The sequence below is a fragment of the Felis catus genome, chromosome B2 (assembly GCF_018350175.1).
Source record: "Felis catus isolate Fca126 chromosome B2, F.catus_Fca126_mat1.0, whole genome shotgun sequence".
In the NCBI taxonomy this organism is placed as follows: Eukaryota; Metazoa; Chordata; class Mammalia; order Carnivora; family Felidae; genus Felis; species Felis catus.
Genome location: NC_058372.1, coordinates 50328925 through 50344137, shown reverse-complemented (window position 1 = coordinate 50344137; position 15213 = coordinate 50328925). Strand labels below are relative to the sequence as shown.

Below are 15213 nucleotides of genomic sequence, written 5' to 3'. Positions count from 1 at the left end.
AGGTCAAGGCAGCCTTGGGAATGAGGGAGTCAGTGAGGGTCACCGGTGCAGACCCGAGTCACCAGCACTTGATGGCGCTAATGGTCCAGGTCAGGGGAGAAGATGGATCTGGGGGACTGGATGCAGAGAGGACAGCAGGGGCTGCAGAGCTGGTGGGGTGGAAGGGGGTGGAAAAAAACCTTGGGAAGGTGACAGAAAGGCAGTGGCCCTTGAAGGGGTACAGGTAGGGATGTCAGGACAGCACGAGATGGGCCAGGACAAGAGACATGAGACACGCCTGTCGGGAGAAGCTTAGGAGACCTCTCTCAGGCTGCCCACCAGTGAGACAGGATGCTAAACCCAAGGATGGCATCTTTCCTCTGCCATCTATCAGAAAACAGCCTGGTCGGTTCTTGCTCCAATTGTTGAACCACAGGAAATTTGGACAAATTAGGTTCTGTGAGAACTTCGTCACAAAATCTGGTGCAAGATTTAAGATGTACTTTTTTTGCATTTGAAAATCATTTCTTCCCCACTAGGAATAAATATAAGAAATGGCATACTTCCAAATCCAGGCAAGGATTTCATTCCATCTAACCCATGGTCTAGTTCTGGTTTGTCTGGAAAATCTTCAGGGACAGTATCGGTAATCAGCAAAATAAATTCAGGTGAGTAGTGGTTATTACTTCCTAAATGACAAGAGGCAAATTCTCTGAATGTGGCAGGGCAGGTACAGAGAGACAAGCTGTGGAAACGAAAGTTTTCTGGTGTGGAAACCCAGGGCCCCTTTTCCAGGCCTTTAATCCTGTCTCTTTCTTGGCAGCAGGCTCTGGGGACCCAGCCAGCTGCTTCAGGGTCTGCCTTCAGGAGGGGGGGGGGGGGGGGGGCTTGCCTGACTTCCCGAGGCCCTGCCCTGCGGGCCATCCACCTCAGCCCCATCCACCTTGCTCCAGCTCGTCCCCTCCCTCTGATGACCCAGAGCCCCCCAACCCCTTCTGGTTGGAAGGTGGACAGCTCAGAAGGCCATCGTTACTTTTTTTTAAATGAGTAAGTGAATTTCATAAGCCTTCCAGGCTGGCTAACCCCGTTCCCAGCAGACCAGTCCACCATGTCATTTTCTCTCACTCAGGCAACCCTGCCACATGCTGCTTCCCTTTCCACATTGTCAGGTAAACATCTGGGCATCACTTCTCCTGGCTTTATCCGTTATGTGTTCATTTATTTTGAGAAACCCAAAAAAGAACAAAATGATGCATCAACCTCCACATACTCCCCACCAACTCAAGGAATCAAAGTTGGCAAATACACACGAAGCCCACTCTCTAGGCCTTACCCTTTCTCTCTTCCCCTCTCCTGATTTGGGTGTTAATTGTTTCTATGCATTTTTAAAAGATATATGAAATACATAGTATGTTTTTGCATGTTCAAAAATTAATGTGAACATAATTCTGGATGTATATTGTGATGTAGCAATCACACATACATGTAAGATACATCACATTATATACTGTATAACATATATAATATATATAACTATGCCACACCATAATTTTATTACTTTTACTGGACCATAATTTATTTACTCTTTTCTTCTTGATGAATGTGTAAACTGTGAACAATCTTTGCTATTAGAGCACCGAAGGAACCTTGTTGGACCCCATTGTTGTGCACCTGTGTGAAGGTTCCTCTGGGTATAAATGTAAACATGTTCAGTTAAAGGGTGTGCTCATCTTTGACTTTACAGATGTTGCCAAATTGCTCTCCAGCGGGGTCTGGGAGTTGTGCTGTATCCTTGATGCCACTTGGTACTGTCAAGATTGCAAAATGTGTGCTGATGTGATGGGCGTGAAATGGCATCTTATTGTGGCGTAAACTTGCATGCCTCGTGTACTAATGAGGTTGAGCATCTTCTCTTGTGTTTATTGGCTATACGCTTTTTCCCTTTTGGGACCTGTTCAAATTCTCTTCCCACTTTTTTTTTTTTTTCCATATCTATTCACCAAAAATGCAAAATGTGCTCTAGCATAATACAACTCACACCTGCATTGCCACTCTGCCTCAACTAAGCAGTTGCTAGGAACACTGAGTTGTGAAGACACACAGCAACTCTACCACAAATTCCCTCTTTTCCTACTGGCTGTAACTCCCATTTGTATAATGGCCCATAATAACATTTGTCATTGTTCTGTGTGTACCTTAAGTCTTAGTGATAAGGCTTCTAGATATCCATTCATCCATCTGATGTGTGTTGATTACTGGCTATCTATAAAGCATCCTGTTGAGCTCCTAGAATAACTAAGATGAGTAGCATACAGTTCCAGACCTTAAAGCAGTCTCAATAGAAAAGCACCATAAGAAGTGAATATATTTAATATAATGTAATAATCATTAACTTTTCTGATTACAAACAATAACGTTTAGTGTAGAATTACTTGTAATTGCTAAATAATTAAGACAATCTGTGTGCCGATCAGTTAGAGGCTGGCTAAATTAATTATCGCTTAGCTGTATTCTAGAATTTGTATATACTGAGGAAGGATAACTGTTCTGTGTTATGGAATGAAAAAACACAGATTTCAGAACAGGCTAAACCTATTATCCCAAAAAAGAAAGAAAACTGCGCATTTCCTTTTTTTAACCGACCAGCCAACCAACTGGACTTGGTGTGGGTGCAGGCTATAGGAGAGGCACTGTCTTTGCTGTCCCTCTCCCCAGTCTTTCCAACAGTGTGCTGTGGAGGAGTGCTCTGCTCGGAATTCACTGTTCTTATCATACTTCCCCTATAAAAGTAAGGTCCCAGTTCTGTATTGTTCCGCACCTGTTTAACTCTGTTGATGTTACATGCACGTGTCTTTGTGTAGTAATGAGCTTTTGCTTTTGTGTATCAGTTGGTTCCGGCTCTACAAGTTCTAGTGGACTGACTGGAAACTATATCCCCTCCTTTCTAAAAAAAGAAGTTGGTTCTGCTATGCAGAGGGTACACTTGGCACCTATTCCAGACCCTTCCCCTGGTAAGTTCTATTTCAGATTATTCATGAATGAATGCAGCAGGTGGTTATGGAGTAGCTGCTTTGTGCCAGGCCCGGAGTCTGCTGCCATGGTGCCAGGATCCACCAGTGAAGGAGACAGACAGGATGCCCTGTCCCATGAACTTGCACTCTACAGACAACCGAATCAGATGCTCACCAATGCTAGGGAGAAAAATAAAGTTAGGCAGGGTATAGGGAATGTGGAGGTTGGAGTGTGCATTTTTTTTTCTTTTTTTTTTTTTTTTGAGAGAGAACATGAGCCGGGGAGAGGGGCAGAGGCGGGGAGAGAGACAGAGAAGGACTTGAGAGAGAGAATCTTAAGCAGACTCCATACTCAGGGGCTCAATCCCACAACCCTGGGATCAGGACCCGAGCCAAAATCAAGAGTCAGACTCTCAACCAGCTGAGCCACCCTGGCACCTCTGGAGTCTGTAGTTTTTAAAGACCATAGCCCAAAGAAGACCTCACTGCAAAGGAGATGTTGAGTGAAGGTGTGAAAGAGGTGAGTGAGCCACCCAGTCAGTGAGGGTGAGACTGTCCCCAGCACGGGGTTCCTAGTGCACGGGCCTGGAGGCAGGAGAGCCCAGGCCTGTTCAAGCAAGAGCAAGGAGGCAGAGGACAGGGGTGACGTGAATGATGGAGGGGAGTGGGCAAGAGAGAGAGGTGACAGGAGACCGGGTGGTATGAGGCCCTGCAGGCTAACGTAAGCGTTCTGTCATTCACCGTGAATGACATGGGAGAGCCACTGGAGGGTCTCGAGCAGAGGCATGGGGTGATCGGACTTCCATCTTCCAGCGTCACTGCAGTGCTGGCTGTCACTAGACTGAAAGTGGGAAACAAGGTTGGAAGCAGGGAAGCAAACCGGCTGCTGCCGTGATCCAGGCAAGGAATGATGGGCCAGAGTGCTAGGAGCTGAGCTGGTCTGGCTCGGAGTACATATGGAAGGTAGAGCCGGGAGCATTTGCTGACCAATGACAAGTGGGATGTGAAAAAAAGGGAGGGGTCAGGATTGACACCAGTATTTTTGGCCTGACAACTATAGAGTGTTGTCGTCCTTGACAGAGAGGGAAGACTGTAAGACGCAGGCCGGTGCTTCTCTTGAACTCTCATTTTCCGATATTTTGTCGCCAAGATGCACTTACTTACTTGCTTTGTTTGCATGAGTCCCCACATCAGTCAGACCTGCCTTCCTCTCTAATTGCAGGCTATTCTTCCCTGAAGGCCGTGAGACCTCATCCTGGGCGACCTTTTTTCCACACCCAGCCTAGAAGCACTCCTGGGTTGATGCCCCGGCCTCCGGCTGCCCAGCCAGTGCATGGCCGGACGGACTGGGCTTCGAAGTACGCGTCTCGGCGATGACTGTGCCGAAGCTTCTGGGGGTGCAGGAAAGCAGGACACGGTCCCTCCACCAACTGGTGTTCTGCTGGCAAGAAGCTTGCGGATGGTGTAAAAGCAAACCAACACTTTATAGTTGTTCTTCTGAACGAAGACATTTCAATATTCTTTAAAAAAATTTTTTTTAAATATTGATTTGAACGCAGTACCCTTTTTTTGTACAAAATTATTTTATTCTAAAACTGGGTCCCATTATTTTCTTAAACAGCGGCATTTTGTATATATGGATTATGTTTTAGCATTTTATACAGTCAACTTTGTAATGAACTTTTTAAAAATTAATTGACTTTCCTTTGGGGTTCCAGATAATATTTTATACAGATTTTTAAAAATTTAATAATATTGATGCAGTATTGCAACAGGGGTGCAATTTAAGGCTACATGATAGAGGGTTATTTACTCAATGCGTGCAGATATTTGTGAAGTGGTTACATTTTAAATGTGGCACATTGGCACTTCAGGCTCTCTTGGACCAGTGTCAGCCCTAGAGAAATGATCTTCTGCTTTTCTCAATATCATGTTATTCGTTTGACTTTTTTGATACCACTGTGCTGTTCTGAAAGTACCATTATGCAGTTCATTTCATTTTGTTTCCCAAATGAAAGAACTCTTAAGTAAATATTTTTTGAAATGTTTACAACAACGCTTTACGGTGGTTGGAGATAAGCGAATGAAACCGAGCTTTACCACGCTAGGCCGTCATATTCTATTTTTCTTCTATTTTTGAAATCAAACTGTGTAAGTTCCCACAGAAGGGAAGCTTTTCAGGCCAACAGGTTTTTAACATAAAGGTTAACACAGTCAGTTAAACTTCGATCCCTGCCAGGATGCATGACCAAAAAGCTAAGTTTCAAAGCAGCAGAAGGGTTTTTTATTATAATAAGTGATCAGATTTTGCATTCAGCTTAGTTCTCCAGGCCTGGCTAGGAACAAACAATGAATAATCTTCTGTCCTAGCTAAACTCTCAGGGCACGTTGGGGAGCAGGAACTTACCTGGGAAGTCACGGTTACCATGATGCTAGTGTCCATAGCGTGCCACATTTGAACTCTTAACCCTTGTGTAGCTTCTTCACACAGTGGGAACTCTATTTGTTGGGCAGAGGCTGTTCCATTGAGAGGAATGTTTACAGCAATTTTGAAAACGACAAAGCTAGTTTGGAGACAGAAAAAGACAAAAGGTCCACTCTTCATCCATCTCTGTAGGGCATTGTGCCTCCACCCATGGTTACCTGAAAGGCAGGAGGGAAGGTCTCCGCCGGTGAACAAGATACAAACTCAATAGCACATTGACTCACATTCTGCCAAGCTACTCTTATTTGGTTCCAGGTTCCAACGTACAGCAAATTGAGCCACATGAAGTTGTCATTTCTGTAGGTTAAAAAGATACATTGCAGTGAATATTGGCACTTTGATTTGATTCAACCCAATAAGTTGGTAAATGACTGCCTTGACGTATTAGTAACATGTTGCAGCCTGAACAAATTGCCATGGCTCCCTAAGAGCCCTAATCTAAATCACGGAGTAATTTTTGCTTTGAAGAATCTGGCTCAAAAATGTACTTGACCAAGCACTATGATCCCTAGGGGCACAAGAAAAGCACATGATGGATGTGGATTTGGTAGGTAATATTTTCTGTTAACAAACTGGCAGCAAAGCTTCAGAAAACAAATATGTATATGTAAGCACAACTTGAAGCTGAATTCACTTCTGTATTATATGCTCAACTCATTATCTAAAGCAACAGAAAGTGTGTTTTCAGAGATGAGTCCTTTACTGCGATTAATATTTATTTTCCCTTTCTGTATTATGTATAAAAAGTAAGTGAATCTGTAACCTTACCCAGCTTGCTGGAAAGCTGGTTTTAAATTGTACATACCTCTTAGAGAAGCTAATGGATTGTGAATATCATATGTGTGGCCCTCTAGCTTATGTTAAGGTCATTACATTTTTTAAATTAAAAAACCTAGTTACCTGGTTGTTACACATTATAAACTTGTTTTTCTAATACTTTTGTGGGCCCAAACTCAGAAAATATCTCCATTTTCATCCTCTTATGTTTTCCTTTATTTGTGAGTAAACAACTCCCCTTAGGAAGCTGAATATGTTTATCCACGCGAAAGTTGAGCAGCAGATGTGCGGTTTAGAAAAACAGAAGACTGAAAAAGCAATGTGAATTCTAAAGAACTAGCAAAATCCTAGGAAGTTCTCTTTTTTTCCCCCTGAAATGGATAAAGGGCACATGTGTATACAAGCTGTTTACTATAAAAGGGAATAGTGACCATTTTTTGGTAAGTGAAAATCACATGCTACCTGGTACATCTATTTTTTTCACTGTACCTATTCGTGACTATACCTCATTTCCAGTCAGAAAGCTTTTTGGGATGTTAGGAAACGGTACAAGGACAGCTCTCACTCCAAGCCCAAAGGTCCAGTGATGGTGGTATGCCAAGGGGTACATGTGTAAACTGCAAGGCAAGCTTCCTGGGCATAAAAACTACTCTTGGTATGATTGTTCATCTGACAATAAAATTCCATTAATTACTAAGCACTCACCCAGCTTATGTATGATAGGGTTTAAGTAGGAAGAAAATTGATTTTCAAACAGTTTTTTAGACACATCTCATATATAAAGCCTAAAGGACTATATACTTCTAACAAATTAACACTGCGTCATCTTCTGACGTTATCAAAAATTGAATAAAATCAAGGTAATGCCTAAGTACAAGCACCAGTACCACTAGAGTTCATGGGCACCACCTTTTCTCATGAAGTAGCATTTCCCTACCATCAAGCCATTGTTTTGTGCCATTTAGGAGAGAAAAAGAGTGCAGCCTGTATGTTCCAGCTCAGTGTATGACCAAAAGCAATATGTTTATAAGAAAATGTTTGACATGCTAATTATTTTATATCATTTAAAGCATACTGTAGCAAATTGTTTGTTTAATATATGTGGTTAATTTTTAGAAAGATTTTTACAATATCCAACCAAAGTACTGTATTTTATATAACTTATTGTGAGGACCTTCTCATGGAAACCATTCAGAAGACAAACTGGAGGCAAGCATCGCATTAATCTGTATTATCAGTTTCTTATGGACACTGTGCTAATGTGAATTTGAGATGACCCAAACAGTCTTCTGATCTCAGATATCTTAGTACTGATAGCAGTTTAGTCACCTAATTTGATTACAAGGGAATCACTGAGAATATATTTATTTATAAAGCAAATATTCATAATGATGAGAAGATAGAAGGACAGAAAACCGCTGAAACAAGCCCCTTCTGAAATAAAATGTTGCTTTTTGAATAGTTTGTCCTAAAGTGTTTAAAAATGTTAACTTTATGTAAGGAAAATTCTCCAAATAAAGTTACAGTTTAAGAAAAAAAATGATTGAATGTTCTGTTTTTATTTTCGTTATTCTTCCATCAAAGGATAACATTAGGGGGCGCCTGGGTGGCTCAGTCATTTGAGCGTCCCACTCTTGATTTTGGCTCAGGTCATGATCCTAGGGTCAGGAGATTGAGCCCCAAATCGGGCTCTGCACGGGGCTTGGAGCCTGCTTGGGATTCTCTCTCTTACTCTCTCTCTACCCTTCCCCCGCTTCTAAAATTGAAAAAAAAAAAAAAAAAGATAAGTGTTTCCTAATGTGGAATTTTGACATTTTAGAACTTCTCCTTAATGCTTAGCGCAGTGTTCCTGCCATGGAATTGGAAGCATACGTTTAGAGCAGCAGTGTGCAGAGTTATCCTGCAATCTGGAGACTTTCATTTTTGTATTTATTTTTTTGGAGGCTTTTTTTTAAATTTAGCATTTAGCAAATTAGGTGAGTAGGAATATATATATAAAAAAAGGTGGAAACAATTTCTTGTTGCCGATTTTGTCATTCATCATGATTAATATTTACCTTGTATGATTTTAGCTTTTCACAGCATACTCCTATGTACAATATAAACCTTCCAAAGAAACTCATCACTTTGTGAATTACGTACCAGATTCCACTGGGAATTCATTTCCCGAACACTCTTTGAATCCTTGAAAGAATTTTTTAAGAACGTGGTTTACAAAACATGAATTGCTGAATCCCAAAGCGTGCCCCTCCCATCAGAACACTGCTCACCAGTGGAGCTCAACTGACATTGAGCTCAGCTGGTCCATGCCCAGGCAAGAAGCTGAATCACAGCCCTATCTGCTGTGGACCATCTCCCAGTGCCATCTGCCCAGGAGGGCTGGCAATGACTCTTGGAGGCTGTGTGGCCCAGCAGCATCCAAGTTAAGAGGTGGCTGAATAGAGCTGATCCCCTACAAGAGCAAAACCAGTATCAGGTGCAGAGTATTATGCTAGCACAGGCAGGGGGATTGATTCACAGCCAAGGCTGAGGGTAGCTCCTGGCTCCTCCTAAGCTGAGAGCCAGTTTGGGGAAATTGACTGTAGCCTGGAGCAGTCCCTCCCCCTCCCACCCAGGCAAGAGAGCTGAGACCTGGCCCCACTAGCTGTAGAGAGTGTCTTCTGGCCCCATCTGACCATAAGGGCTGGCAAAAACACCTGGAAGCTATGTAGGCCAGCAGTACACAAGCCTAGAAGCAGACAGAGCCTACAGTTTGCAGAGCAAAGCCAGTGGGCCTGTTTGGTCAGGGAACTGGGGTGTGGGTGGGCTTGAATTAAGACGACAAAAAAGAGCTTTACCAGCTTTAGATGTGCTTCTCCTTGCTGTACCCGGGCAGGGAATCTGATTCGTAGTTCTGCTCATCACTGAATACAGGCTTCAGGGTATCCAATGAGGGAACCTAACCAGAGCACACACGGAGAACTGTGTCGCCCATTCAACAGTCCCACGTATGGTGACACTTGAGCACAGAACACAGCCCGTGGCTTTCTGCATCTGCAGAACAAAACCAATGGCCTTACTTAACCACAAAATTCAGTGCACATTCTGGCTTGATTTGGGTTCGCAAACAATGAGATATAGATCCTGGTTCTGTCCTGCTATCCTGCTAAGGCAAGGAAGTTAATTCATAGACACATCTGTTACTGAATATAGCCCCCAGTCCTGACCATCTAGCAAGCCTCACCAGAGAAGTCAGGCAACTGCGGAGCCCATCCTACAGCCTCACTTAGGGAGGGAACCAAGCCAGCAGTCCTAGCCAACTGTTCGCAGCCAGTGGCACATTCTCCCATCCCCATCCTCAGTGCTTGAACAGTTGCCTCACCCAAAAATAGACCATAATAGTAGGCCTCTTCTGTCCAAAGACATTACCAGCAGACACACCCAGAAACCCAAACTGAGCTGACTGGTGAAGAACTGTCTCTCCCAAGGAAAATCTGTAAAGTCTGGAAGAGGAGCCCCATTACTCAAATACACAGATACCAATGTAAGGAATCAAGGGTCCCAAAAAAGTCAAGTAAATATGAAACCACCAAAGGAAACTAATAAAGCTTCGAGTACTGACCCTAAGGGAAATGGAAAACTATGAACTGTCTGATGAAGAATTCAGAATAATACTCTTAAGAAATTTTAGTGAACTGTAAGAAAACACAGACAACTAAACGAAATTAGGAAAACAATACATGAAAAATAATGAGAAGTTCAACAAGGAAATAGCAACCATCAAAAAAAAAAAAAAAGAAAAGAAAAGAAAACCCACAAAAAAAAACCCACCAAACCCTAGAAATCCTAGAGTCAAAAAATACAATAACTGAACTGAAGAATTCATCAGTTTCAAAAGTAGACTTGACCATGTAGAAGAATCAGCAACCTGGAGGATGAAACGCTGGAAATAACCCAGTCAGAGGAGCAAAAGGAAAAAAAGAATGAAAGAGTGAAGAAAGCCTACCAGGATTATGGGACACCATGAGTTATGGGACACACTATGAAACAGTATTCATACTATGGGAATTCTAAGAAGGAGAAGAGAAAGAGAAAGAGACAGAAAGTATATTTAAAGCAATAATGCTGGAAACTTCCCAAACCTGGGGAGAGAAGTAGACATCCAGATCCATTAGGACCAAAAGACTCAAAATAGGTTTAACCCAAAAAGGGCTACACCAAGACATATTATAATTAAATTGTCAAAAGTTAAAGACAAAGAAAGAATTAAAGAGAGGTTACATATGAGAGAACCCTGATAAGACTACTGGTGGATTTCTCAATAGAAATTCTTCAGGCTAGGAGAGAATGAGATGACATATCCAAAATATTGGAAGAAAATAACTGTCAGCCCCAAATTCTCTACTTAGAGAAGCTGTCCTTTGGAAATGAAGGGGGGGATAAAGACTTCGCCGAACAAAGTAAAGCAGAGGGATTCATTATCATCAGACCTGCCTTATGAAGGAAGCTAAGATTTCTTTGAGTGAAAGTAAAAGAACCCTAATTAACATCATAAAAACATGAAAAGATAGCATAAATCTCACTGGTAATGATAAATATGTAGTCATAGTTAGATTCTGCTATATAATCATAGTGATGCATAATTCACATAAATCTCTAGTTTAAAAGTTAAAAACAAAAACAAGTGTAATGAAAATAACCGTAACTACAGTAATCTGCTATTAGTCGCACAATATAAAAAACATGTAAATTGTAACAACAATAACCTAAAATGTGAAGGGGGGAGAAAAGTACTAGTGTAAAGATTCTATTGGTCATGGGGTAGCTCAGTCAGATAAACACCCAACTCTTGATTTCAGCTAAGGTTATGATCTCACAGTTCGAACTGTGAGGTTGAGCTCTGCGTCAGGCTCTGGGCTGACCTCACAGAGTTGGCTTGGAATTCTCTCTCCTCTTTCTCTCTCCAAATAAATAAATAAACTCAGGAAAAAAAGAATTCTATTGGTTAGCTGTTATCAGCTTAAGATATGTAAGTTACCAGTTTGTGTAAGCTTCCTGGTAACCAACCACAAGGGAAAATCCTGCTGTCATTCCACAAAAGGAAAAGATAAAGAAGTCAAAACATACTGATACCAAAGACATCAAAGCACAAAAACAGATAGCAGGATAAGAAACAAGGAATAATGGATCTATAAAACAATCTGAAAACAATGAACAAAATGGCAATTAGTAATCCTTAACTATCAATAGCTACTTTACTGTAGAGGGGATAAATTCTCCAGTTAAAGGAGACATAGCATGACTGAATGGGTAAACACACACACACACACACACACACACACACACACACAACCCAATTCAATAATACTCTGCCTGTAATAGACTTACTTCAGCCTTAAAGACACACAGAGGCTGAGAGTGAAGGGATGGAAAAAGACATTCCAAGTGAATGGTAACAACAATAAACAACAAAAATCAGAGGTAGCTACACTTATATCAGACAAAATGGACCTTGAACTAAAAATGGTAAAAAGAGAAAAAAGGTCATTATATAATACTAAAGGGGTCAATACATCAAGAAGATATAACAAATGTAAATATTTATGCACCCAGCATAGGAACACCTAAATATATAAGGTATATAAGGCAAAAACTAATGTTGCAGGATTCTTTACCACAATACCCTGGATTCATTGTCTCGCCCCTTCAAAGAATGAAGAGGTGGACACAAAATGAGCAGCAGGCAAAAGTTATTAGAGTATAAATTAGAAAGTAAGAATAGTAGGAAAGTTCTCTTTACAGAGAGGGGACACTAGAAAGTGAATGCCTGCTGACAATAAGCTAGGGTCCTTGTTTTATAAGGTTCTGGTTGTGCCCCACCCCCCCATCCCTCCCCCTTGTTCCTTCTCAGGTTCCACCCTTATTGACCTTATAGTTCTAGGTGCTGGGTTGTCCATTCCTGATTGGCTCATTTCCATTGGTGGTCTATGCCGTACTTAGGTCTTTTGTCAAATTCCTGAGGGAAACCTGAGGGGAAGTAGGTGGGGTCTGTTACAGTCAAAAGAGGAACCTTATACCTGAGGGGGTTTGCTGTGGTCAGACACTCCCAGCATTGTTCCAAAATAGGTTTTTTCCCCCACCCAGGGACCTCAGGCCCTATCCTTTCCCTCTCTGCCTATTTTATCCTATCTTTTCCTATCACTAACAAAGGTAAAAAGAGAAATAAACAGTATACAATAATAGTTGGGGACTTTAATACACCACTCTCAACAATGAGTAGATTATCCAGACAGAGAATCAATAAGGAAACAGTGGATTTGAATACTACTATAGACCAAATAGTCATATACAGAATGTTCTATCCAACAACAGCAGAATACACCTTCTTCTCAAGTGCACATGGAACATTTTCTAGGATAGACCATATGTGAGGCCACCAAACAAGAAGTTTTAGCAAATATAAGCAGACTGAAATCACACCAAGTATCTTCTCTGACCACAGTGGCATGAAACTAGAAACCGACAAAAAGAGCAAAACTGGAAAATTCAAGAACACATGAAAAATAAACAACACTCTCCTGAACAACTAATGGATCAAAGGAGAAATTAAAGGAGAGATAAAAAAGATTCTTGAGACAAATGCAAATGAAAACCAGCATACTAGAACCTGTAGGATGCAGTATTAACGGTTCTAAGAGGGGAGTTCACAGCAATTAATGCCCATATTAAGATGCAAGAAAATCCCTAACAACTTAACTTTATGCCATCAGGAACTAGAAAAAGAAGAGCAAAAGCAAACTGAGCCCAAAGTTAGCAGAAGAAAGGAGATAATAAAGACTAGGGCAGAAATAAATGAAATAAAATAAAAAACGATAGAAAATATTAACCAAACTAGGAGTTGGTTGTTTGAAAAGATGAACAAAATTGACAAACTACCTTGCTGTCAGGACAGGGTCTTGGTATCAGTCATTTACAGCTAAGGCTGAATGTAAGCCAATTGTTTCCCTCCTCCTGGAGTGTTTTACATATAAACCTTCTCTTAAACTGAGACTTAAAGCTCTATTATTTTAAAGCTCAGGGATTTTTGTTGAGGCACTTTTTTTAACCTACAACTGAGTGGGTGGGCAAAGGTTGAGGGCTGAGGATTTCCCTGGGCACTGAAAACAAATCAGGTAGGTAGATTCTACTATGTACCACCACACTATCTACTATGTTTAAGACTATCCCAGAATGAGAGCGACTCCAAGGGTCTCTAAGAATAGAACAATTTCAGAGGCTTCCAAGTAATAAAATGACTTAAAGTCACCTGTCGTAGAGTGGCAGAATTACTATAACAGGACTCTTTATTTCTCCACCAGCCTGTGTCATCATAGAGTCTTATGATACTGCTTTAGTTTCTCATTCAGGCAAATAAGACTGTTAGGATACTGTTATCCCTATTGTATTAGGTTGGACTTATGAAGTTGTCATTTTGTAGGTTAGAAAAAAAACCCCATTAAACTATCAGCACTTTAGTATGTTTCAACTCATTAGAAATAAGGAAATGGAGGTAAATGTTTGGTTTATCAACAAAGTTGAATAATACTTGTCCTGTCTAGTTCAGTTAAAGTGAATTCTTACAGAAAGATGGGTTAAAAAAATGAATAAAGAATGATTATTTTCAGCAGGGTTGGAAAATATGACTTCCTACCTATGTTAAACTGAGTCATGTCTGTGTTAGGTCAGAATTACAAAGGTAAAATTGTACATACACTATTAGTCTTATTTGTGAGTGATTATTCTGACTCTTCTGGTGCTCAGCTGTTCTTGACTTGCTTATCTTCTTTATATACTTTTTCTGGATAAGCTCATCCTTTTGCTGCCAGCTGGACCCATCTCAGTCCTCTTGTCTGAGTCTTTGCTGGCTGATTCAAGTGTCTAATGGACATTTTCAGTTGAATGGCTTAGAGAAATGAAAGACAAATCACCTCATTATTTTCCCCGAGCCTTGTCCTCCTCCACTATGGAGCAGAAACCAAAGCATTGTTCATTCATTCATTCAATCATTTTTCCAATACATATTCTCTAAACACTTACTCTGGGCTAAGCATTATTCTAGAAGCAGGATATCCAAAAATGTATTTTTTTAAACTATGAAAATCCCTAACCTCATATAATTTGCACTCTATTAAGTCTACAAGTAGATAATAAAATATGTAAACAAAATACATGGTATGTTAGATGACAATAAATGTTATGAAAAATAGAGGAGGATGGAAAAGGAAATGTGTGTGCTTGGGCGGAGGGTGGGGGGATGCATCATTCTAGACTTTTTCTCTTCCTTCCCCTACTCCTTGTTATGATAGGAAAAAATAGGATAAAATAGGCAGAGAGGGAAAGAATTAGGGCCTGAGATCCCTGGGTGGGGAAAGATATATTTTGGAACAATGCTGGGAGTGTCAGACCACAGCAAACCCCCTCAGGCTTAAGGTTCCTCTTAAGAATGTAACAGACCCTACCTACTTCCCCTCAGGTTTCCCCTCGGAATTTGACAAAAGACCTAAGTCTACAATGAAAACAACCCAATCGGGAATGGACAACCCAGCACCTAGAGATATCCAGCCAATAAGGGTAGAACCTGAGAAGGAACAGGAGGAAGAGATGGGGGCAGGGAGGGCACTACCAGAACCTTATAAAACAAGGATCCTTGCCTATAGTTGGTGGGCATTCATTTTCTAATGTCCCCTCTCTGTAAAGAGAGCTTTCCTACTTTCTTGCTTTCTGATTGCATACCCTAATAAACTTTTGCCTGCTGCTCATTTTGTGTCCTCCTCTTCATTCTTTGAAGTGGTGAAACAACAAATCCTGGGTTTTGAGGTAAAAAAAAAAAAAAAAATCCTGCAACACTGTGACTTGATTAAGTCTGTTATCTTACACCTCAATATTGCACCCTTTTCTTAACCATAGTCTTCAAATGCATGGTACTACTTTAATACACACAGA

At 41.0% G+C, this 15213-nt stretch overlaps 1 protein-coding gene across 5 annotated transcripts in view; it reads left to right on the top strand.

Annotated features, from left to right (window-relative positions):
• The window catches only part of CILK1 (ciliogenesis associated kinase 1), a 59065-nt gene extending 51270 nt beyond the window's left edge, over positions 1 to 7795 (top strand). For 4 of the 5 annotated variants that reach the window (XM_003986239.5, XM_045057650.1, XM_045057651.1 and 1 more), the window contains 3 exons: positions 519 to 647; positions 2868 to 2990; positions 4213 to 7795. In XM_003986239.5, coding sequence (XP_003986288.1) covers positions 519 to 647; positions 2868 to 2990; positions 4213 to 4367 — 407 coding nt within the window. In that variant the 3' untranslated portion in view covers positions 4368 to 7795. Of the gene's footprint in view, positions 1 to 518; positions 648 to 1723; positions 1785 to 2867; positions 2991 to 4212 lie in introns of all 5 variants that reach the window. The other variant, XR_006597834.1, reaches the window with a different exon arrangement.
• Positions 7796 to 15213: the final 7418 nt, after the last annotated feature.